Source organism: Zalophus californianus, chromosome 1, assembly GCF_009762305.2.
Source record: "Zalophus californianus isolate mZalCal1 chromosome 1, mZalCal1.pri.v2, whole genome shotgun sequence".
NCBI classification, from domain to species: domain Eukaryota; kingdom Metazoa; phylum Chordata; class Mammalia; order Carnivora; family Otariidae; genus Zalophus; species Zalophus californianus.
This window is the reverse complement of record NC_045595.1, coordinates 3,611,596-3,637,087: the sequence shown is the minus strand read 5'-3', so window position 1 is coordinate 3,637,087 and position 25,492 is coordinate 3,611,596. Positions and strand designations below refer to the sequence as shown.

General features: G+C 56.3%; 2 protein-coding genes across 6 annotated transcripts in view; both read right to left on the bottom strand.

Moving 5' to 3' along the window:
- The window catches only part of KDM4B (lysine demethylase 4B), a 133,967-nt gene extending 124,985 nt beyond the window's left edge, over positions 1-8,982 (bottom strand). For 2 of the 3 annotated variants that reach the window (XM_027584592.2, XM_027584577.2), the window contains exon 1: positions 8,852-8,982. The gene's annotated coding sequence lies outside the window, so the exon portion shown is untranslated. The remainder of the gene's footprint in view (positions 1-8,851) is intronic. The other variant, XM_027584585.2, reaches the window with a different exon arrangement.
- A 5,690-nt stretch (positions 8,983-14,672) lies between these two features.
- The window catches only part of UHRF1 (ubiquitin like with PHD and ring finger domains 1), a 31,086-nt gene continuing 20,266 nt past the window's right edge, over positions 14,673-25,492 (bottom strand). For all 3 annotated transcript variants that reach the window (XM_027586015.2, XM_027586014.2, XM_027586016.2), the window contains exons 11-17: positions 24,862-24,968; positions 23,013-23,175; positions 22,789-22,926; positions 21,255-21,396; positions 21,013-21,167; positions 19,169-19,273; positions 14,673-16,143 (exon numbers count right to left, since the gene is read on the bottom strand). In XM_027586015.2, coding sequence (XP_027441816.1) covers positions 15,997-16,143; positions 19,169-19,273; positions 21,013-21,167; positions 21,255-21,396; positions 22,789-22,926; positions 23,013-23,175; positions 24,862-24,968 — 957 coding nt within the window. In that variant the 3' untranslated portion in view covers positions 14,673-15,996. The remainder of the gene's footprint in view (positions 16,144-19,168; positions 19,274-21,012; positions 21,168-21,254; positions 21,397-22,788; positions 22,927-23,012; positions 23,176-24,861; positions 24,969-25,492) is intronic.

Genomic DNA, 25,492 nt, shown 5'->3' with positions numbered 1-25,492 from the left:
GACACTCAGAGGCCCTGCTCTGCACGGAGAGGTCCCACAGGGGACCCACTGGGCCAGCCCAGGCTGGAGCAAGAAGAGGGCAGGCAGGTGAGAACTCACCACTGAATACAGGAATCCAGAACTGGGCACGCAAAGGGCAGCCTGAGCACCGCCCGCAGGTGAGCTGGGTCATCATGCCTGACGTTCCAGCCCTCCCTCATCTTCAGAACCCACCCCCACACCCACAGGCCCAGCCTCCCCACACAGATGCTCAGGGAGGGAACCAGACACAGAAGGCCACACGGTGTGAGTCCATTTACGTGGAATGTCTAGAGCAGGCTCATACATAGATAGGAGGGGGGGTTGTGGGTTCCAGGGGCTGGGGGGGGCGGGGGAGAGTGACTATTTAATAGGTATGTTGTTTCCTTCTGAGGTCCTGGAATGTTCTGGAATTTGAGAGTTGTGATAGCTGCACAAATCTATAAACGTTCTAAAAAACAACGAATTGTCCATTGAATTGTCTCCTGAAAAGAGTGAATGTTTTGGTATGTGAATATCTCAATAAAAATATGAGGGGCACCTGGGTGGCTCAGTTGGTTAAGTGTCTGCCTTCAGCTCGGGTCATGATCCCAGGTCCTGGGATCGAGCCCTGCATCATCCGGCTCCTTGCTCAGTGGGGAGCCTGCTTCTCCCTCTCCCTCTGCCTGCTGCCCCCTGCTTGTGCTATCTCTGTCAAATAAGTAAGACTTTAAAAATATATGTGTTTATTTATATTTATAATTATATAATTACATATATTTATATGTACGTATATATATATAATTTCTTTTTTTTTTTAAGGGGGACCTAGCTGGCTCAGTCAGTAGAACATGCAACTCTTGGTCTTGGGGTCATGAGTTCAAGCACCGTATCGGGCGCAGGGTTTACCTTGAAAACATACGTATAAAACGACAGGGCGGGAGGACTTTACGAAGAGCTACTCTAGAAAATTCAGGGTCTGGTCATCCTACTGGAGCCAGTCGTTGGGCAGCTGTCCTGTGGCTCTCCCTGGTGACCTGAACAGCTCTGGTCCTAGACTCTAGGATCCCTGAGGGCCCCCTCTCCCCTTAACCCCTTGGGGCCTGGCTGGGGGGGCAGGGCGGGGAAGACACTCAAGAGACAGGCGGGCTTCCCTGCCTCCCCTGTGCTCTTCACACAGGTCCCCCAGGCCATGGCCCCGAGCACCCCCTACAAGGTCCCCTCTTCCACCGCCTGCCAGCTCATCATCGCCCATGATGACAAGGCTCAGCTCAAGTGGTGACTCTTCTACCATCTTCCTGGCCGCCACCCAAGCTAGCAGACGCTGCCCGTGCCCTGTGCTTCCACCGGCCCAGTTTCTACGTATCTTGGCACCTCTGCTCCCTCGCTCCCCTCTGGGCCCCCAGCCCCTCTGCCTTCCACCGTGGGCCATGGCCCCCGTGGGCAGGAGGCGCCGCTCATCCGGCCACCACCAGCACCCGGCGAGACACAAGCAGCGTTGACAACAACTGTCACCCTCAACAGATACTGGCAGATGCCCTCCCAGGGCTCCCATGGCCGTGTGTCCACGATGAAGCCACAGCCTGGCCCGGATCACGGAGGTGAGCCACGGGTCAGCAGGCCAAGGGCCACGTGTGAGGAGCCTTCTGTGGTTCTTGATTCTGCATGTCTGCCTTGAGGCTGGTGGGGCCACACCGTCTGGGCATCTGCGGAGGCCGCCCTGCCCACTCTGCCTGTGATGGTCAGCCTGCACCTGACCGGGCCCACCCCATACAGGTCTTAGCGGCTAGCAAGCTCCCTGCACCCACCTGTCCAAGCACCACCTGGCCTCTCTTGGGCGGGGCCCAGCGAGAGGTGCCCCAAGCGCAGAGCGGCCAGTTTCTCAACGAACAACACCGCCTGGGAGTCGAGGCTCTGGGCGGCCTTTGGTGCAAGCAGGACACAAGGACGCAGGCGTGGCCAAGACCATTCTCTGGCCTTCACGCGAGCAGCCCCGGAAGAGAGTGCAACAGGATGCCTTCTCTCCCAGAGGGGTGTCACTGAACCAGCCTTCTCTCCTGACTCCCTACTCTTCCTTGGGGAGACTGAGTTGGAATAGTGCAGTGAATCAAGAGTTTAAATTCCAGGGGCTTTACTCACACGCAAGCTAGACCCAAGCAAGTCTCTCAACTCGTGACTATGATAATCAGATCCATGCAACCCGCCAACCTAAGAGGGGAGGCCCACTGCGCCGAGGGCCGACTCTTCCTGAGAGATGGGATTTTTAAAGGAGACAGTGGGGGAACAGTGCACATTTGAAGGGGCCAGCAGCAAAATGACGGAATCTCCCAGTCCGGCTGCCCAGCCAGGGTCCCCCTCACTCATTCGGGGTGCCCAAGAGGAGACCACCCCAGCCAGCTCTCGTTGTCTGGGCTGCCCAGAAATGCTGGGGCGTGCAGCCCAACCCCACCCCACCTGCGGTCCGGGGATCCCCGCCACCCCCGTCATCAGGCCATCACTGCGCCTGCTGGTGGCTTCAGGCTGGCTCTTGGTCAAAGGAGGCCTCGGGGACCCATCCCCTGGCTTCTTCTGCACAGAGCACAGCTCCAGACTCACTACCAGCTCATCAGACACAAATCCTCCCTCTCCCCACCTTCTCTCCCTGGAGACCGGGGCAAGCAACTGCGAAACCAGGCAGGCGGGCCCACCTCCGCCCTTACCTGCCCAGAAGGTGCCATCATTTGGGAGAAAATCTGGAGTGCCCCAGCTAGAGATCACCCCTTCACGGCTCGCTGTACAGGCTCATCTGAGAAATGTAACTGTGATCACGTGTCAGCAAACAGGGCCAAATTCTACGTTAGTTATTGCTCTGATCTGTACCGGGAGACCCACTAGGGGGGCACGGCGGCCCTCGGCGGCCTGCTTCCTGACTACTCACTCTCTGTCCACTGAACAAACCCACTCGAGGCCTCCAGCCCCAAGAGGCACAGCCCAGAGCGACAGGACAGCAAAAGCACGGCCGCCCATGGGGCAAAGACAGCTCCACACACAGGGTCCGTCGATGCCTCCGGCGCCCACCAGTGCCCATGTGCACTTGCTGGGACCCCGGAGGTGGGGTGAGAAGCGAGAGGAGGGAAGGAAAGGAGGGAGGGAGAGATGGAGGGGCACAGAAAGACAGAGAGTCCAAAAAGAACAGGCAAATTTGGTACCTTCTCCAGAGTGTTTATTTCAATCAACCAAAGAAGGCGTGACCGCAAATGAACGGCATGCTTTCTTGACAAGCCAGAACGTTCCTGGGAAGGTACCAAATCTACCACACTATGTCCTTGGCTTGGAAATCCCACGTCGGCCGCTGTCCTGCCACAGTCGCAGTAGCAGGGGACGAGCAAGACGGAGCAAGTGTGCCAGGCACACTCCTGGGCCTGCCACGTGCCATCCGACAGTCACCTTGTCATCCACGCGCCCCACAAAGCTCAGCATTCACACCCAGGAAGCCACCTCTTCCGAGTGTCCCTGTAGAGACCCAGCTGGCGGGTGACTATAAAAACCACCTCGCAGGACTCGGCCGCCCCTCCCGACGAGGGCGCAAGTGTTGGTAAAGAGGATGGGTCAGATGCTTACAAAACGAAATGATTGGGAAACTCGTCTTCCTTTTAAACCCTCAGCCTCTGCCAGGCCAAAACAAAACTCCTCAGGCCAAGAAGACTCCTTCCCCATCTTCTGAGAATATTTCTTCCCAACCTTCTGGGGTGCAGTACACAAGGGAAGGGCATGAAAAAGTCAGGCTCAGGCATCGCAGACAGCGAAGTATTTGCCCCTGTTCACAGCTACTTTTTATTCCTCCTTCATTTTGGGGTTATTTGGGTGGACGGGGTCATAACATTTTCTTGTGTTTCCCTTGAAACAACCCGGGATGCTTTTTTTTTTTTTTTTTTTAATACAGAGTAGGACTCTGCTTTGATATAAGACAGCTGGAAATTCATTCAGCAAGGGAGCGTTGACTGAACACCCACCGCGTGCCAGGAACTGCCCCAGGTGCTGGGGAGACACGCAGCAGCCAACAGAGACATCGTTCCTCCAGCATGGACCTCACACCCTGGTGGTAGGTGTTCCCAGACTACGGCCCACAGCTCAAACCGAGCCCACCACCTGTTTTTGTACAGCCTCTGAGCTAAGAGTGGTTTTGACCTTTAACGTTTGGGTGAGGAAAAAGAAAAAAAAAGGAAGAAAACCAGTTCATCACAGGTGAAAAGTATGTGAAATTCACAATTCTGTGACCACGAATAAAGTTTTATTGGAAAACAGGCACACTCATTCATTCCCATAGTTTTGTGCCATAATGGCAGAGCAGAGTAGTTGGGACAGACTGGCCTACAAAGCCAAAACTGACTCTCTGACCCTTTACAGAAAGAGTTTCTGTTCTCCTGGATGAGACAGACAATAGATACATAAACAGATTAATGTGTGTGTTTACACTAGTGCTGAATGCAAAGAAAAGGCAGGATGGGGAGAGAGGGTGGCTGGAAGGGTGAGTTTAGGCAGTGTGGCCAGGGATGGCCTCTGAGCTGAGACATGAATGACAAGGAGCCAGCTGGCTAGAAGAGTGAGGGAAGAGCAAGTGCAAAGGCCCTGATGCAGGGCAGGGAAGAGCAGGCAGGCAAGCTGGTTATGACTGAGGGAGCGGGCACAGGAGGGGGAGCAGTAAGGCAAGGAGAAAGGACAGACCACAGAGGACAGAGCAGGGAGGCCACGGGAAGGGGTCTCGAATTTTTTCCAGGAAGAACAGGAAGCTACTGGAGCGTTCTGAGTAGAGGCAGACCACTTTTCAAGTTTTTAAAAGCTCCTTGAGGAAGCAGGAGCGAAAAGTGACAGACCAGTGGGGACACCTTATCTAACCAACAAGCTGCTCCCAGAAGAGGCCAAGTCAAATCAGGGAGGAAACTAGGAAACCAACTCATCCAACAACAAAATCAATTCATCAATCCTCTCGGGCTTTACTACTGCAGTGACCCAAACCTGTTTTTTTTAATATCAGAGTTAAATCCAGTTCACTGGATAAAAATGTCTGCAACCAGCGTAAGAACAGCCCCGCGACTTCATGGACATTACTATTCAGGAGGAGGCAAGATGCAAGAAGTGAGTCACCCCAAAGTCAACTTAAAGAGAACTGTTAAGCAAAGTGACAGGAAGGGGTATGGTGCCGGGGGAGGGGGGAAGGGGGCATGGTGACAGGTGGAAGCCAGCCTGGGCAGGGCACCGGCACGGGCTCCGGGTGAGGACAGCCCCGGAAGAGCCCTGCGCCATGCCCATCAGGTGGCACGGGCAAGTCTGCGGGTGCACCCCTCTCCGGGAGGGAAAGCTGCGGGCTGGGACGGGCCGGGGAGAGGCAGAGCGACGGCCAGGAAGGACCTGGACAGCCAGGCTGAGTTTGGCCAGACACGGTTTGCAAACACAAGCCCCTCCCTATTCAAGGACAGAGGGGCGGAAGGGGACAAAGGGGGCCAGAACTTGAGGCAGAGCGGGGTCGTAGCCAAGTATCAGACCGCTGCAGGCTTAAAGGCTAAGTGACAGGATCTCCCTCAGGGGCAACTGTGTCCCCCAGGGGACACTCGGCAATGTCTGAGGCCATCTGCAGTTGTCACACTGGGGGTGCTCCGGGCATCAAGTGGGCGGGGCCAGGGATGCTGCTCAGGCCCCCGCGTGCCCAGGACAGTCTCCCGGAGGACAATCCGATCAAATGTGCACAGGCAGAGGGAGCCCCTGACAGAAGCAGATGCCGCACACCAGTAATCAACCGAGGCCAGCCCGAACCTCCGGTGCCACACAAAGCATTCAGTGCTTCTCATCCCCTTTGATCCCCCACAATGACCTAGCATGGATTCTCATTACACCCATTTTACAGATGAGGAATCGGAGGCCCAGAGAAGGGAAGTGACCTGCTCCAGAGAAGGGATTTGAACCCGGGTCCCTCACACTTGGAAGCCTGTCTGGGGAACAGAGAGAGGAACCCAGGGACACGGCCAAGCACAGCAGGTCAGAACGGAGTCCAGGTTCGGCCCTGCGCTCTGCTGCCCAGCATCCTCAGCCAGAGCCGAGGCACCAGGGCGGGGCAGGAAAGAGCTGGGGCAAAAAGGCCCCACGGAGTAGCCACGGAGCAAGTCTCTGGAGCAGAGCCAGGAACCCTGGCCAGCCGAGGCTGTGGGTGAGGCATGGTGGTGACCGAACAGGTCTGTGGGGCCCTCCGCGGTCATGCCCTCTGCAAGTAGTTCATTCACTCTCCACCCCGCCCCCCAACTTTGTTCCTGAGCAAGTGACTGGCCCAAGGTCACACAGCTCTGACCCCCCCCACACACACACACACCACACTTCCACATCCCAGGAAGAAAGCCACAAAGGCAAAGGCTCATTTGCCAGCGCCTCAGTCCATCACCACCCACCCCCCGTCCCTGCCCATTCCCTGAACCAGTCCCTGCGGATGGTGGGCTTCACACCCCAGGACCCCCACCTCTCCCTTCCCCCACTAGAACCGAGGCCTCAAGTTAGGAATTCTCTACAACCTGTCCCAGAGCTCCACTGCCCCCCCCTTCTCACAGGTGTCAGATAGAAGCCAGGAACAGATGGCTGAGCCCCCCCCAGGGGAAGGGGGTGGCGCATGGGAGGGCAGGGGCAAGAAACCAGCAGAGGCCCTGGCGGCGAAATGCGGGATCGAGTACAGACAGAGTGGCCAGGGTGGGGGGAAAGGGGCTTGGCGGGGTGGGGCTGGGGGGAGGGGTCCGACCACCCCAGAGGGCTCCTGCAGGATGGCACAGGGACTGAGGAAAAGTACAACAAAGGCCGGGCGGGGTCCTAAAGGACCAATCAGCACTACCTTTCAGCGCCAGTATTTCACATCTCCTTAGCAGCCCACCCCCAACGAGGAAAGGATCAGAAAATGGGAGAAAAATCAATTGTTCTGGGACCTGTATATATTTCAAGTCTCAACAGCTACACGCTCACATGAGCGTGGACACACACGCACAGGCGGCGACTGACACAGGACCCGCATGCACGTGCTGCAACACCTGGACGCCATTTGGGCAACCACACCTCGGCCACCCCGTGTGCTCCCCAGCAGTGACGTCCCCCAGGGCAGGGCAGCCTGACCGGTGTGGTGTCCCCGGCACAAATGGAGGAACACCAAGATTTGCCAAGCATCCAATCAGATACACGGAAAGAGGGCCAGCGAGTTTCAGAAACCCTCGACTCAGATAATCACAAGTTGACTCCACGACTTTCACACTCTGTCCTTCAAGTTTCCAAAAAACAAGCTGCAAAGACGGGAGAGGCTGTCCACAGCTCTTGCAGAGGTGGCAAGAAAAGGCTGACCGGCGAGTTGACAAACCCTCCCGAAGCCTCATAAGGAAGCTATTATTTGAGAATTAGGGGAGTCATTAGCTCTCGGATGGCGGAGATAAAAGCACGTAGAGTCATCTAATGAGCCCGTTTTAGGGGCTTTCTCCAGCCTGGGGACAACCACATAAATAGCTGTTGAGGCAGAGGGGTGGGGCAGGGCACCCCAGCCTTGAATGCATCCCAGTACCCTCCCACCCGAAGACACAGCCAGCACCCAGTGGGGCCCAAAGGAACTTGCTGAATAAATGCAGCTGACAGGAACACATGGACAAGAACACACTCTTTACATGTTGTAGGATCACTGGATTGCACTGAACAGAACCACCTTCTCACTAGTTTCATAACTCGGGAAACAGTTCCCCAGGTGCACCTGAATTATTAAAACAAAAGCATCCTCCCCTCAACCAAACAGATGGGACACACCGAAGAACAGTCCCCGCCTCCCCCGCCCACAGGGGGAGAACACTCTCCTGCAAAACCTTCCACAGTGCTCAGGTGGACACGCACCCCATTCCACCTGGGGTCATCGCGCCCACTGGGCGCAGACTCGGGCCCCTGCACGTTGCGGGGCAGGTCCCTTGCAAAATGAATCCGTCCCCCCAAGCTCCCACCGGGGTCGCCGCGGGAGCGACTCCACAATCTATTCCTACAGAGAAGGGGGTCTTTGAGATGGCGATGGGGCTCGAAGGGGGAGGCACTGAGGGAACGCGTCTGGCAGCTGCGAGGTGCATACCAAGTGGATACGTTTTTTAATAATAATTTAAAAATTCCGGACTGCACGCTTATTTTAGGGGGCTCGCAGATAGGAAGCGAGTTGGGAAGCCGCGACGGCGCGGCGGGCTGTCTCAGGGCGGGGGTGGGGTGCAGCGATGGCCGTGTCGGGGGCCGCCACCGGGCAGCGCCCCGGTGACCCCGCCGGAGGAGGAAACGCAGGCGGGGGCGGGCCGGGGCCTGGGATCGCCCGTTCCCTCGCGCTCGCGAGCTCTCTGTCTCTGCCTCTCTCTTCTTTTTTTTTTTTTTTTTTTTTAATTATCAGGATTGTTGTGAATAATAAAAGAGAAGGGCCCAGCCGGGCAGGGCCGGCCGGGCCGGGCCACCCACGCTGTCATCTTTTGTGCAGGGCCGGCGGGGACGCCCCGGCCCAGCCCCCGCGCGCGCCCCCGGCCCCGGGCCGGACGCCCCCGCCTCCCGCCCCCGGCCCCGCCATTGTCCGGCCGCGCCGCCCCCGCCCGAGGCCCGGCGGGCGCCCCCGGGCCAGGCGGTTAACGCCCCCAACCGCCTCGCGGGCCGGGACAAAGCGCGGCGGCCGCGGCCCGAGCAGGCCGCGCCCGAGGCCTGGGCCTCGAGTCCCGGGCGCCCGCCCGCAGCCCGGGGCGCGGCGCGGGGGCGGCGGCGGCGGCGACTGCGGCGGCGGCTGCGGCGGCGGCGGTGGCGGCGGCGGGGCCAGAGCTTGGACGCGGCGGCCGCCTCCCCGCGGGCTCACCTGAGGCGGCGCGCGCGGCCCGGTCCGGAGCAGCGGCGCGCGCTCCCCCGCCCTCGGCGTCGCACCCCCAGGCCCCGCTCGGGCCGGGCCCCGCTCGGTCGCTGGCGGCCGAGCCCTCCGCGGGCGCCCCGGGCGGGGCTTATGAGGCCGCGCGCCAGCTCCGCCCTGGCTGCCATTGGCCCCCGAGCCCACGCCCGCGCGTCCATTGGCTGTCGCTGACAGCTCCGCCCCTCCCCTCCACCGGGTCCATCAACATCTCACGGCCCGCCCCCCGCGCGCCTCGATTGGGGGGGCGCAGGGGCTGGCCTCCCCTCCCCATTGGCTGACCGGTCGGGACACGCCGGCGCCCACCCACGTGCCCGCTGACCGGCTCCGTTTTCATTGGAAGCGGCGCACGCCAGCCAAGGGAGCCGCTACCAACCCGACGGTGGCTGGGCCTCGGATTGACAAGGGCGCCTCGGGGACCGCCCAACGACCGCACGGGAGCAAGTGAGCATTGGCTTACGGGGTGAGCCCGAGGCGCGGACTGGCTGACGCGAATGCCAATCAGGGCCCGGGCCCCGCCCCGGTTATCAGGCTGCAACTGAGTACGTGAGACCCAGCACAACATCAGCACCAGGCCCTGGAGGCACGCGAAAGGGGTTCGAGACCGGTGGCCGGAACTTGGACGCAGAGTTCCCCAGTTCATTAAGTCCTGACGTGGGAAACAGCTCTGGTGCAACCCCTTTTGCAAAACAGGAGAACTAAGAACTGGAGAAATAAAAAGTCACGCAGCAAGCGTCCCTCCTCTGCCCCCCCCAAAAGCCAAATTTATTCCTATCACAATCAACAAAACTTTGCAAATCGGCAAGGCCCACCGGGTAGTTAGGTGCGCTCCCCCGAGTTCCCTAACACGAGGCAGTCCCTAACACCACGGTTCCAAGCTCAGCTGGGCCCCACGCCTCACTGGAACCTCGCTGGGCCTCAGTCTCCCCTGTGAAGTGGATAGGATGGTAACACACACACACAGCCGACCCCGCCGGCCCCTCCCCAAGGGATGTTGCAAGGATGAGTGGGACGCCACACACAAACGATTTGAGCTGGTGGCTTCATCCGAGTGGGTTCACCACTGTCTTCATCGTTAACTACTTGAGCAGTAGGCAACAGTGGGGTGCGCCCCGGGTAGCGGGCAGTCGTGTGAATCGGCAGCAGGGCGTTTCCCAGTAATATTTGTGTTATCCACATTGTACCCCCCAGGGAGGTCAGGCACCCCGAGTAACCCCCCGGAGCTCACGCCTGCAGCGCCAAAGGTGTTGCTCTACACACCCACCTTCAGGGTCCTGGCCAGCTAATCTGTGGCACAGGGCACTCTGCAGCACTTCGAACTGTGTAGCAGTTTAACAAGAGGGCGGTCTCCAAACACTGTCCTGGAATGATCCCCTGCACACATTCGTGAGCAGGCTGCAGAATGGTCCAGAATTCGGTGTCCAGTAACCTACGATATGGGGAAGACACACCAAGACCCGAGTCGTGTGGTCTCCAAGAGCATGCATCCGAGACAATGCAGAGAAGGGCCACCGCGGAAGGGAGAAAAGGAAATCTTTGGAGAGAGGAGAGATCCACGTGGGTAGAAAGGGTAATCTGGGGCGCCTGGACGGTTCAGTCATTAAGCGTCTGCCTTCGGCTCGGGTCACGATCCCCGGATTCCTGGGATCGAGCCCCGCATCCGGCTCCCTGCTCAGTGGGGAGCCTGCTTCTCCCTCTCCCACTCCGTCTTTCTCTGTCAAGTAAATAAATAAAATCTTTAAAAAGAAAAAAAAGAAAGGGTAGTCTGTGGGGACTTGAATCTGTTCAGGGAGATTGTCCCTTCTCGTGGGACCATATTCACAGACTCCTCATGTAGTTAAAATTAAACTTTAAAAATGGGAAAGAACATCTGCCCCCAAGGAACTCCCTAAGCTGTGGGAGAGACAAATGGCATTTGATTTTGGTAACACAGTATCCAACGTGCAACAATGGAGGTTCCCCCACCCCCAAAAATACACACAGGCCTTCTGTTCTCCTGTAACACAGTGAGTTCCAGGTATTTGGATGACACAGACTCAAAAAATAAAAAAAAATTTTAATTGGAGCACCTAAATAGGTTGTCAACTTATTTTGTCTGGGGAGATTTTTTTTAATGCCATCTATTATGTAAAAATTGAACATTAACAATTGTACAATAAGAATCCAGAAAAAGGGTGTATTTGAGGGTTCACCATACAATTCAACTTTTCTGTTTGAAAGTTTGCATAATAAGGGGCGCCCGAGTGGCTCAGTTGGTTAAGCGACTGCCTTCGGCTCAGGTCATGATCCTGGAGTCCCGGGATCGAGTCCCGCATCGGGCTCCCCGCTCAGCGGGGTGTCTGCTTCCCCCTCTGACCCTCCCCCCTCTCATGCTCTCTCTATCTCATTCTCTCTCTCAAATAAATAAAATAAAATAAAATCTTTAAAAAAAAAGAAAGTTTGCATAATAAGATTGTTAGGGGAAAAAAGTACAAGAGCTGCCATTTAATTAAAAAAAAAAGGTCCTATGCAAAGTAGGAAGGACACAGAATTCTCAAATGGGCAAATTCTCCGGGGGATAAGTCACCTGGGTTTTCTTTAGGTCTTTGCAGACAGGTGCGAATCTCATGAAAGGCTGGGACTGGGAGCCTTGCTGCACCCCTCCCCGAACAAGCCTCGAGCAGCCCAGGGCCGGCTCATTTTGTTTTAGGATTTTATTTATTGGTTTATTGCGGGGGGGAGAATGAATGGCAGGAGGGGCAGAGGGGGAGAGAGAATCTCTTAAGCAGACTTCACGCCGAGCCCAACACGGGGCTCACTCTCATGACCCTGAGATCATGACCTGAGCCGAAACCAAGAGTCTCGCTCAACCAACTGAGCCCCCCAGCTTCCCCAGGAGAAGGAATTCTGACATTCCATTTTGCTTCAACTATGCATCACTAGGGCGCCTGGGTGGCTCAGATGGTTAAGCGTCTGCCTTCAGCTCAGGTCATGATCTCAGGGTCCTGGGATCGAGTCCCGCATCGGGCTCCTTGCTCAGCAGGGAGTCTGCTTCTCCCTCTGCCTCTGCCTCTCCCCCTGCTTGTTCTCTCTCTCAAATGAATAAATAAAATCTTTTTTTTAAAAAAAGTATGCATCACTAGACTTACATATAGTAGGTTTCCCATTTTTGAACACAAACACACAAATATGCACACACCCCGCATTGGGCTCCCCACTCAGTGGGGAGCCTGCTTCTCACGTTTGTTTGCTAAGGTGCTAGACAAGGTGGTCACTTATAACACGAACTGAAATGAATAGAAAACTGTGATAAGGCAGTATATATGGCACTGTCCTCACTTTGTGTTTCAATTTGTATACACCTACGTACGTGCCCTGGCTTTGCCACGTCTTTGGGTAAGCCACTTAACCTCCCTGTGTCTCAACTGCAAAATGGCTAGGAGTCAAAACTATATTGGAGGGCTCTGTTGAGGTCGAACACCGTGGTACCCATACATACAGGCGCACAACAGGTATAAATAAAGCCTGAGGATGTGAACCAATTTTATAACCTGGAGTGGAGGAAAAGAAGGAACACACTTTACACTAAAAAGTCAACTGGGTCGGGGCGCCTGGGTGGCTCAGTTGGTTAAACCGCTGCCTTCGGCTCAGGTCATGATCCCAGGGCCCTGGGATCGAGCCCCGCATCGGGCTCCCTACTCACGCGGGAAGGCTGCTTCTCCCTCTGCCTGCCGCTCCCCCTGCTTGTGCTCTCTCTCTCGCTCGCTCTCTCTCCCTATGTCAAATAAATAAATAAAATCTTAAAAAAAAAAAGTCAACTGGGTGGATTTTAAAAGGTGGCTAATCCAGGGGTGCCTGGGTGGCTCAGTCGGCTGCACGTCTGCCTTCGCCTCGGGTCATGATCCCAGGACCCTGGGATCCAGCCCCGCGCTGGGCTCCCTGCTCAGCAAGGGAGTCTGCTTCTCCCTCTCCATCTGTTCCTCCCTGCTCTGCTCCTGCTCTCTCTCTCAAATAAAGAAAATCTTTAAAAGAAATAAATAAAAAGGTGGTTAATCCATAAAATGGACTATTATTCAGCCTTTAAAAGGAGTAAAACATGGACAAAGCTCAGGGAGGGAACCAGACACGGAAGGCCACACAGTGTGATTCCACGTGCGTGAAATGTCCAGAACAGGCTCATCCATGGACAGGAAGGGGGCTTGAAGGTGCGGGGTTGGGGGGCCAGGTGGGGGAGGACTGCTGATGGTGATGGGAGTTCTTTCTAGGGCAATGAGAATGTTCTAGAACTAGAGGCGATGGTTGCTCAACTCTGAACGTACTAAAAACCAGTTAACTGTACGCTTTAAATGGGTGAACTTTAGGGCAATGTGAAGTGTATTTCAATAAAGCTGTTATAGAACAATAAAAACCAAACCCAACCCAACCCTACCAGGAAACAAACATGCCTAATATTGTGATTTTTTTGCATAGCAATTCCAGGTACACTTTCCTGAGTTTTGCTAATTTTTAACAATGACATTGTTCTTAACTTTCCAAATGAGAGAAACATCCAAAAAACCCACAATCCCGAAGGCAGATGTGCAGCCGACTGAGCCACCCAGGCACCCCTGGATTAACTACCTTTTAAAATCCACCCAGTTGACTTTTTTTTTTTTTAAAGATTTTATTTATTTGACACAGAGAGAGAGATAGCAAGAGAGAGAGAGAGAGAGCACAAGCAGGGGGAGCGGCAGGCAGAGGGAGAAGCAGGCTTCCCGCATGAGTAGGGAGCCCGATGCGGGGCTCGATCCCAGGGCTCTGGAATCATGACCTGAGCCGAAGGCAGCGGTTTAACCAACTGAGCCACCCAGGCGCCCCAATCTCAACAAGGGACCCACCCCTGTGTGTTCCGTTCCCGGGGTAGGGCCCGCCTGGGGACGTTCATGGCATTTCCTCTGCTCCTCGTGGCTGGGCATCATTCCTGTTTTTATTTCACATTCACACTTGACATTTCTTTGAGACATAATTCATCTACCGTACAACTGACCCATTCAAGAAGTGTACAACTCAAAGCATTTCGGTACATCCCCGAATGTGTGCAGCCATTAGCAGACCTAGAACATTCTTGTCCACCCCACGAAGCAGCGCCCCGCCCTCCCCACAGCATGCTTTCAACAGCACACTTGACACATTTGAAAGGACCCAGAGACAGAACTTTTTCCTGGTTATCAAGTCAGATCTGCCCACATCATTATTTAACCATCAATAAAAGGTGCAGGCAATAGGTCGATGTGAATAATGGCCTCTACAGAGCGTAGCTGCTCCCTTCCCTGGAGTCGACCGTTAAACCTGCCTCCTCCTTGGCCTCTGACCTCTGCGGAGCCAGCATTTCAGGTCGTCGGGACCCTCACCCCCTTGGTGCCCAAACATCCCCTGGCCTGCCGAGAGCTCTCCGGGATCATGTGACTCCTGGTTGCTGATTCAGGTCCATCTCCTAATGGAGATCATGGCTGTCTGTTTCCTCAAATATAAATGGGGAACAGCGCCACTCACCTAACGAGCATTAAGTGACCCCCATCCAAGATGGAAGGCTGGATTTGGCCCCTTGGCTCGGGTTTGTGGATCCTGCTAAGGTCAAAGCCTGGCGCCTCCCAAGTGGCACTTAGGGCCACGGCCCGTCACTCTGTCTTCGACCTGACCTGTCCTCCAAGCAGGACTGATGCCGCTCGCCAGGTCGGTGTCCCCAGGCTTTGGAGAAGAGGAACAGAGGTGCCACAAAACACCTCGCAAACAGAAGACACAACCCGATGCATCTGTAAAAGGCATTTATTCTGAGAATCTAAAATCTGGACAAAGAATACTGAACTTTTTAGAAAAAGCCTACACAGGATTTTGTTGTTTCTTCCTAATACATTAACAAACCTAATAAGAAGAAAAGAAAAACTTTTAAAACAGTATCGCTCCAGTTTGTCTGCAGTTATGGGATTCAAAATATTCCTGTTCTATTGAGGTAAAAGCTGCAAACTTTGGTAAAGTTAGAAAAAAAAAAAAAACCAACAAATCATTCCAAAAAAAATACAAAACCAAAAAAGAAAAAACAAAAACACAACCAAACCCTAAGTTATAGCTTTCTTGGTACATATACAATAACTACAAAAAATTTCATTCAAAAAAGTACTTAAAACAAAAAAAATCTCCCTCTTAAAATTCTCAGTTGGTGAGCTGACAATTCAATTGAAAGGATCCACAGAAATGAAATCACCCCCAAACACTCACCCAGTATCAGGAAGAACTGGCTAGCCCCAGTTTTAGAATCTGGCTGGCGTTTTCAACAATTCAGTGCTAAAAGAGAGCCTCGTGTTTACAACAAAAGAAAGACCCCAAGGCACTTGAACATGGCTTCGAACGTGTGCTTCCATGGTGCGGCAGGCGGGCCGGCCCTTGGCCGCACGCCCAGCCCCGCGCAGAGCAGTCCGGTGGCGGCGGCGGCCCCCCACGCACCCGGGCAGAGGGCTCTGCGTGCGTAGCTGCAACACGAGAGCGGACTGGGGGGCATGGCTTCGGGACAGGCGTTTGAACCGGCCGGCCGGGACCTCTCGCCACCTTCCCGGCGGGCGACAGCAGGGCCAGGCACACCCGGGCCACCACCAGGCACCACCTTGCTGGCTTTTAGGCAGCAAAACGCCGTCAGGGAGATGCGCTCGCTTTCAACTTCGGGGGCCCAAGCCACACACCTTGAAGAGATGGTTCCGGGCAGCCGGGCGCCTCCTTGCTCGGCGGCGGCAGGAACTTCTGGGAACTTGGCGCTGGGAACACAAGCAGCCTTCGCGCCAAGGCGTTTTTAATTCCATCTTCAGAAAAAATTTTTTGTTTGTCTTTTGCTGATAAACTGCAGGCTTGGTATTTTTTTTTAAAACCAAAATAAAAACACAGAGAAGTCCAACTTTCTTTCTTTGAGCATAATACAAACTCCTGAAAATTTATAGGTTAAAAAAAAAAACAAAACAAAACCAGGAAGACAAGGCTTTTTAGGGAGTGCAGGAAAAACTACATGTTTAAGTTAAACCCACTAAAAACAAAAGAGGGGGCAGAGACCCCTGTGACACGTTTTTTAAAAACTGCCGGCGAGAAGTGCTTGAGGATCACCGCCCGCTGCCGTAGCCGGGGAAGAGCTGGTTGAGGATGGCCTGCAGCGGCTGGTTCACCTGCATGGCATAGCTCCGGCCCAGGTCGTAGCGGCAGGCCGGGCAGCTGAACACCTGGGCCCTGAAGGATCTGTCCAGGCAGTCCTGCAGGAGAGGGCTGAGTGAGCAGCACTGTCCCAGCCAGCCACCCACGTCCCCCGGGCGCAGGGCGAGCAACGACCACCGACCCCCCCACTCCATCCCCCCAGACGCAGGGCGAGCAATGACCACCAACCCCGCGTCCCCCCAGCATGGGGGTGAGCAATGACCACCAACCCCGCATCCCCCCAGCATGTGGTGAGCAACAATCACCAACTTCTCACAGGGTCCAGAGGCCTTCTCTGACCGTCGGTCTCACTTTCTACCTCTAGGCTGGCCTCCCTGGGGCTCCTCAAAGGCTCCAAGCCCATCCTGGCCTCTAGGCCTTGGCACTTGTAGCTCATGCCACCTAACAGGTTTGTCCTCTGGCTCTCCTGTCACTCATGCCTCGGCCCAAGTCACTTCCTCAGAGGACCCTTCCCTGATGACCCCAGAGTATCAGAAGCAGCCCTCACCCTACTTGTCTTAAAACAGCACCTTCCACCTTCTGGAATCACCTTGTACTAACGTCCTCGTATGAGGCAGGCCAGACACCGCCTGCCACTTGAAGAGGTCTTGCTGACCCGGCCAGCACCGAGCACCGGACCCTGACACACACATGTTCAACAAATACGCGCTGAGAAGAAAGGACGGAAGGAAGGCAGGATCTCTTGCCTGCCTTCTGGGTTCATACACCACTCTGCACCACATGAGAGCTGGAGAAGCAAGTCAGGTGGGAACAGAGCTAAGGGGCAGACAAGCCCTGGACAGCCAGCTTCCCACTCACAGAAACAGGGAAGACGCCACCCGCAGACACAGGGCATGCACGTGCGCGAGCACCCGCGCAGGTGCACACACCTGAAGGATGGCGTCAGGCAAGCGGGTGAGGGGGGAAAGGTCAACAAGGCAGAAAGCCTGCTGATGCCACCGCACATCCAGCGACTGGACACGGGCTGTGGCTTCTGCTCCCATTTGGAAAACTCCTCATTCCTTTTTCAATCATCTCCAGCCTTGATTCCAGAGACCAAAGGCAGTTCTTTCTGCTCAACACAACTAAGATTCAGGTCCACGTTCAAAAATCAGGTTCTGGACTGCTGCATTATTCACAACAGCCAAAAGATGGAAACACCCCAAGTGTCCATCCGCACACTGGAATGTTATTCAGCCTTAAAAAGAAAGGGAAGGGGCGCCTGGATGGCTCAGTCGGTTAAGCGTCAGACTCTTGGTCTCAGCTCAGGTCTTGATCTCAGGGTTGTGAGTTCAAGCCCAATATTGGCCTCCACATTGGGAATGCAGCCTACTTAAAAAAAAAAAAAAGGTGGGGAGTGAGGACATCCTGACACCTGCCATGATGTGGAGAGACCCCGAGGACACCATGCTCAGTGAGAGGAGCCAGACCCAGAAGGACACATCCCGCAGGAGGACCCCACTCCCAGGAGGTCCCCAGAGGAGTCCCGTCCACACAGACAGAGAGGAGAGGGTGGGAGCCGGGGCTGGGGGTGGGGAGTCCGTGCTTCGTGGGGACAGAGTCTCCGTGTGGGGAGATGGAAAGTTCTGGAGACGGAGGGTGGGGTGGCTGCAGGACAGTGTGAGTGGGCTTCATGCCGCGGAGCTGTGCACTAAAAATGGTTACGATGGCAATTTTCACTGTGTGGGTATTTCACTACAATAAGTTTTTTAATAGAGTAAAAACAAAGTCAGGTGCTGGGATACGTAGGCCAAAGCCATTTTCCTAGGACGGCTCAGAGGCTGCGGTTCCAGCAGCGACCAGCGACAGACCAAACGCACAGGCCCTTCCCCGGCACCCGCGCTGGCTCTGCTGAGATGCTCTGAAGCGGCCTCCCCACAACCCGCCGGCCCCGCCGTCTGTCCCGTCTCTGCCTGCGTGCTGGCCCAGAAGCTGGCCGGGAGGGTGTCGCCCCCTTCCTCTGCACCAAGGCAACGGGGGGCTCAGAGGGCCTGGGTGGCTTTCCAAGACCACACAACCGGGAGGGGCTGAGCCTCTGCTTGGGGCGCACAGGCTTCTCTCCTGGGCCACACTGCCAAGGGGACTTAGCGGGCTGCATGGCAGGGTGGCAGGGCCCGAGGACAGAAGAGGGAAGGGCCTGACCTGCCACACTGCCTGATGGTCTCGGAGTCCCTCCCCTGATGGGACAGCTAACACAGGAGCCTGAACCGAGATGACCCCAAGGCAAGAAAGGGGGCCAGCAGCTCAGAGAGCAAGGGTGGCTGGGAGGCAGGGACAGTCCCTTCCACCACAACTGCCTGCCTGCACTGCCCATAAGTTCCTACTGAGCGACTCTAACTAGAGGACACCGCCAAACAGCCGTTCCTGCTCACCAGCAGCACCCACCTGCGCAATTCTGCCTCCAGGGGACGCGGGGTGGTGTCGGGAACCTCTGCAGCTATCACAACTGGGGGTGATCCTGGCACGGAGGGGTCACTGCCCGCAGAGACGGACCCACCCCAGCGTCAGCACAGCTGCAGAGGAGACCGTCGCCACCCCCGGTCTCTCTTCCAGTCCAGCCCTCCTGATTGACCACTCTCCATGCCCACCTCCCAGCCCTCGTCCCCTACAGGCCCCAGCTGCTCCGCCCTGCCTGCCTGTCCAGGCTTCTGCAAACACCGTTCTGCCCACCTGAGCTGTCACCTCCGCTAGGAAGCCCTCCCTCCTGCTCCTCTAGGAGCCAAGCACCTCACACCTCACCGTCCCAGTCCACAGCATGCTCAATCAACATTTATTATAACCAGACCTCAGGCTGAGCCTGCCACCCATCCTCTCCTGCCCTGGACCCCCAGCCACCTAGGAGGCTGGGGGAGAACGTTCCAGGGGAGGGAGAACCGGGGAATACTCCTAAAGCAGGTAGGCTATGGCCTGTGGGAGGGACAGGCGGAGGGCCAGGCGGAGGGCCAGTGCGCCTTAAAGTCACAGGGAGGTGGGCAGGGTGGCCCAGGTGCTGCGTTTTACTCTGCAGCACGGCGGGGGCACAGGAGGGGGAGGACAGTGTCCGCTGAGCAACCCCCGCCCCCGGCCCACAGCCGCCCTTCTCACCTTGCACACATTATGCTGGCACACGGTCGTGATGGGGCGAAACACCAGCTCCTGGCAGCAGATGCACTGGAACGCCTCCTCCACCTTACTCAGGAACTTCTGGAACTGCAGGAGCGCGCGTGAGAGTGGACCAGACCTCCTCCGACAGGGTCGGAACCGGCGCCCCCACCTGGGGGCCGGAGGCAGCTCTTGCCCCACGTGAGGACAAGAAAACAGAAGCCCAGAGAGGCAGGCCATGCCCAGAGTCAAGCCGAGGGGCACCCGCGGCCCAGAGCACACCCGGCTCAGAGTCAAGAGTGAGCTTATCAGCGGCTCTTCCCTCAGTACACGTGAGGCCTGGGCGTGGGGGCCCATCGGCAGGTAACACAGAAGAAACCCGGCCCACTTGGAGCATGGAGGCCAGCGGGGGAGACCGAAGACGAGACCGGTGGGAACAGAAACGTCTCGGCAGTGCTGGGGGGGCGGGGAAGACAGCAGGGAGCCGGGGGGAGAGGGGGTCCCTGGAATGCCAGCGGTCAGGCAGCGCTCCGTGGAGGAGGTGACCTGGAGGACACATGGCTGGCTAGGTCATGGCCCCCAAGATGCCACCTCTGAACCCCGGGACTTGTACATGTCACCTCACGTGGCTCAAGGAACTTCACACAGATGGGATTAAGGGCCCTGAGATGGGACAATATCCTAAGTTACCCAGGGAGCCCACCATATGAGAGGGACAGAGGGAGGTCTGGCCCTCAGAGAGGCCCGTGTGACCACTGAGGCACAGTCTGCAAGGATGTGCCGGGGCCAGTGACGCAGCACCTCCAGAAACTGGGAAGCCTAGGAGCCTCTGGAAGGAACCGGCCCTGCCCACACCTGCACTGAGCCCCGAAAGACTCATTTTTGGCCTCTGCCCTCCAGAACTTTGAGAGAAGAAATCGGGTGTTGCTCGGAGCCACCAGATCTGTGGTCATTCGCCACCGGGGCCGCAGGGGACCCATGCAGGAGCACTGTGGGGGAGGGTACTCGGGGCCGAGGGGACCACGCGGGCCAAGGCCCCGAGACAAGATGACCAGGACCAAGAGCCCGGGAGAGGGCGTCAGAGTATCAGGCAGACTCCAAGGGGCCTGTGCAGGGGAAGGCACAGAGAGCCCGTTCCCACGAGGTCCGGGCGGTGGCCGGAGGACACCAAGCAGGCGGTGACCCATCTAGGTCACTCATCCTGCTCAGGGCAGGAGGATCGAAAAAAGACAGGCCTGGTTTAGCCGGTTCGCAGAGAGCTGAGCACAGACGGACCTTATGAGCCAGCAGTCCCGTGCCTGGTGCCAGGACTGTGCCCTGGAGAGGCAGAGCCGCGACGGTCACAGCAGAGCTGCAAGCCAGCCCGCGTCCCCCCACAGGTGCACGGACAAACCCGGTGCGGTCCACCCACGCGCTGGAATATTACTCGGCACTAGAAAGGAAGGGGCCCTGACACCTGCCACGACGTGAATGGACCCCGAGGACACCGGGCTCAGTGAGAGGAGCCAGACCCAGAAGGGCACATCCCGCAGGAGGACCCCACTCCCAGGAGGTCCCCAGAGGAGTCCCGTCCACACACAGACAGAGAGGAGAGGGTGGGAGCCGGGGCTGGGGCGGGGGGTGGGGAGTCCGTGCTTCACGGGGACAGAGTCTCAGTTTGGGGAGATGAGAAAGTTCTGGAGACGGAGGGTGGGGGTGGCTGCAGAACAGGGTGAAGGTGCTTCATGCCGCTGAGCTGTGCACGTAGAGACGGTTATGACAGGGAATTATTTCTACATCACCACATAAACAAAGATGAGGGGAGAGGCCGCCCAGGCCGGGTCGGGGTGGGGGCGGTGGGCACTCACCGGCCCGTCTTTGAGCGACTTCAGGATCTCGCTCCACAGCTTAGTGTTGCTCTGATCCTCCTTGATGAGGCTGCTCTGTTGGGCCGTGAGGCTGTAGGGCTCCACCTTGCTCTTCTTAGGTGTCCCTCCCGGGGACCCAATGCCAGCCTTGCCACCTACGGGGACAGAGCAGAGGGGGTGAGGGCAGGCGGCCGGACATGCTCACGGGGAGGCCCGGGGAGGCTGCCCGCAGAGACACGCACCCGCGGACTTGCTCTTGCGCTTGCCCTTCCTGGGGGACGTGAAGGCCCCCTCCTCTTCCATCTCCTGCTCCTCGGCCTCCCTCTTGCTGTTCTCCTTCTCCTTCTCCTTCCTGGCCCGGGCCTCCAGGTAGCCTTCCGGGTACTGCAGGAGAGTGGGATTGGCCATAAGGAGCAACGGAGGGTCCGGGCGCCCTTCCTGCCCCCTCCCTCTACCCTCACCTCGTTGACAGTCTCTCCCCAGTCCCCACTGTCGCCTCCAGAGACTTGGGACTCCTTCTCCTGACTCAGCCTCCAGGGGATCGCTGGCAAATAAACCTCTACCCGGCAAACATACCAGAAATAAAAGGGCAAAGGGCACCATCTGCGCCCGACAAGGGAACAAGGGAACACACAGAAAATGCTCACCATCAGATCTAGCAATAAGAGAGTCTAATCATTATCCTTATTTGTCCGTTCAGAGGCAGGCAAGCTTTCCCACGAGGGGCCAAGCCTCAGAGCTCTGCTGTAGCCCCAAAGCGGACAGGGCCCAGGAAGGAATGGACGGGCAAGGCTGGGCCTCCAGAGAACTTCCTTCACAAAGACATGGCCCCGAGGCCTTGGCTCGCCAACCCAATTTTGAGGAGTCTGGGGCTCCCCCGGGGTCTAAGAGGCATTATTTGATGATAACCCCATCTCTGAGGCACCTCCTATTACGTGGGATTTTCCAGTGTGTCATCTAGAAACCATCAAGTGTCTTCAGCAACACGAAGTCACAAATACTCCCACCAGCATCTGGTGGGTCCTGTCCCACGACTATTTTTCTCCCCAGTTCCTCAAGCTTCTGAAATTCTCCGTGGTGCAAACATCATGTTCAAAAGACAACTTCATGACCCCCTGGGGGAGGCGCTATCTGATTCTCAGTAGCAATTAAGATTCCTTAAATAGTCCCACACTGAGTTATCAGCTGTAAAGAGACTCGCCATAATGAACAGAAACACCATAATTATGGTGCAGAAAAGGCACGCCGCGCACCCGGTGAACTCTGGGAGATACAGCTGCTGGGAGGAGGTGAGCAAGGGCTCTGAGGGGGCATTCCTCCCCACATCCCACCGGTTTTATGGGTTTGCCTGTGCGTGCTTGGAGGAGGCGTGAAGCCTAGCAAAAAGGAAGATCCCGGATTCCACGCTGATTTCACACAAACTCCTCCCTGAACACAACTCTAACAAGGAAGTCTGGCTCTCCACCCTCAAACTCTTGAGTGCAAAGACAACCACCAGCAGCCCACCGCCGAGATCTACTGGCTAAAGAATGTGAATGGTACAGCCAGCAAGGGGCGACCAGCTCGGTGCCTGGAAATCATTTAAGATCACAGAAACCCCGGAGAGCTTCTGGCCAAGAAAGCAGGCTCCCACAATCCCCAGTGACCGGCCAGGAAGATGAGGCTCAAAGCAGGCCAGCTCCTGGCCCGGGCTGTGCAGCACAAGGTGCCGGACGGGCCCGAGGAGCGCAGAGCTGGGCTCCCGGGCCGGCAGCGCCAGGCGTGGCCCGGACGCACCTGCATGGTCAGCCCCAGCTTCTTGATCCGGTCCTTCCCTTCCTTCGTCCAGGGGCCAGGTTCAGTGTCGTCCCTCCGCAGGAGATAGCGCCACACCAGGAAGCCGGACTTCCCCTTCTCCGGCCAGTACCTCACAACCTGCGGGGAAGCGTGGCGGAGGTCGGCGCCGTGCGGGGCTGGAGGGGGCCAGCAGGGGCCCGGCCGGGGCGAGGCCAGCCGCTCACCTTGTAGATGCCATCATAGCGGTTGCCCTCGGAGGGCGCGTACTTGCTGTGCTTGCGACCCTTCACGTTCCGCACCACCCGCACCGGCTTCCCGGACCGCCAGTCCTTGGCCTCGGCCCCCTTGCGGTCGTTGATGGGGGCACTGCAGTTCAGAGCCAGCGCCCTGTGGGCAGAGCCGGGGCCCCACGAGGTGTAGGCCGGATCGCCTCCCCCTGCCCCCCCCCCCAGAGGAGAGGGTCCCACTCTCACCCCTAGAACCGGTGACTGTGACCTTTGAAAAGTGGGTGACCGCAGATGGGAGTCAAGGTCAGAGGAGACCAGGGGGGACTAGCGTGGTGTCCCTATCAGGGTAGTGGAGGCACGGGCACATGGGGAGAAGGCCCCGTGAAGGAGGCAGAGGCTGGAGGGACGCGTCCACAAGCCACAGGACACCAGAGACCAGCAGCGGCCACCAGAAGCTGGAAGCAGCAGGGAGGATCCCCCTCCGGAGGTTTCAGAGGGAGCACGGCCCTGCCCAGCCCTCAAGTTCAGAGTCTGGGCTCCAGAATTATGCGAGAATAAGTTCCACACCCCGGGTGGAGGTGTGTGAACCTGGGCAGGGCCATCCCACCGAGGGCCACAGAGGCCCGGGACAAGCAGACCGGGGCTCAGGCTCAGCACCTCCTTCAGGACGACTGCGGAGCTGTGTGCCCCCCTGGCACCCCTAATGTGAGCTCGGGGCAGTCCTCACATCGGCCAGTGCTTCCCAACCGTGGGCTTTTAACAGCTACCGAAATTAAAATATTCCACTAGACAAATAACCGTACACTAACGTGAGCTCTCTGCCCCTATTTCGTGTTTAGTTACTCTTGCCATTTTAGATAATGATAGAATACCACCACGTATAGAATTTTCATGCCCCCATATCTCCTGAACACATTCTGAAAGTCGATTCACAGGATCACGGGTAAGAACGTTTTGAAGGCTCTTCACACATAGAGGTAAAGAGCTTTCCAGAAAGACGGCACCCGTCTGTATTTCTACCAACAGTGGGACACTGGCCTGCGTCTTGGCATTTCTCAACATTTTGGAATTTGTGGCCGATTTTATAGGGGAAATAAACAGTATCTCACCATTGCTTCAATTTGTATTTCTTTGATGACCAGAGTTTAACTCAAGTTTTCCTGGTCACTGGAGATCTGCATTGTTCTTGTGGATGACCTGTATGTCCTGTATGTCCTTTGCTTTTCTCGATTAGTATTTCTTATTGATTTGCAAAGCTCTTTATACAGAAGAACATAACTATCATAGGTCATGTTTGTAGCAGACTCATCCCCCAAATAATCATTTGCCTGTTCATTTTACATATGGGTTCTATTGATATAACTTATAATATTTAGGTTATCAAATCTCTATCTTTTCCCTTTGGCTTTATGATGCTTTTTGTGCTTACAAACTCCGTCCCCATCCTGTGGTTTGGGGTCAGCAATCTCTGGCCCACTGCTTGGTTTTGTAAACAAAGTTTTATTGGAACACAGCCATGCTCATTCATTTATGTGGGCTCTGAGGCTGCTTTTATGCTACGCTAGCAGAGTTGAGTGCTTACAACAAAGGCCAGGTGCCCATAAAGCCAAAAATATTATCTGGCCTTTCAGGGAAGTTTTAACACATCTGAACGACTCACAAGTCTTTAGCAAACAGAAGGGAAGAAACGGATGTTCGTCATTTCTACATTCCATCACACTCCTAACGGGACTCTAACTTCCTGGACGTACACCCCAAAAAAGAACCAACCCCCTTCCCATGTAGCTGCCAGAGGACGAGGCAGAAGCCCGCTGGTGAAGAAAGAAGAAAACCTGCTTCTGCAAACCTGTTGGTGTTGGTGAGCTTCTGGTCACAAGACTGTTCCGCAGTCCGCTTGTTGCCAGAAAGATCTCGACCACCACTGCCCGTGTAAGTGAAAGAGTTCCCGTGGTCCTGAAACAGACAAGCAAGGCAGGCTGAACCCTCCACACAGAGGAGAGGAGAGACTCAGGCGAAAACAACACCGCACACACCTGCCAGGAGGTCAACTGTCAAATACCCAGAATGAGGAGAACCTGGGCTGACACGTGCTAGCAGAAGGAGTGCAAGCTGGCGCAGCCACTATGGACAACGGCACGGAGGCTCCTCAAAACATTAAGAACAAATTACCATTTGCCCCAGCAGTCCCACTTCTGGGTCTATATCCAAAAGAAGTGAAAACAGGGTCTTGAAGAGACGTTTGCACACCCATGTTCACACTAGCATTATTCACAACAGCTAAACGTAGAAACAACCCCACTGTCCATTGACGGATGAACAATACACACAGTGCGGTCCATCCACGCACTGGAATACAATCCAGCCTTAGAACAGGACATCCTGCCACCTGCCACGACGTGGAGGGACCCCGAGGACACCGTGCTCAGCGAGAGGAGCCAGACCCAGAAGGACACATCCCACAGGACCCCAGTCCCAGG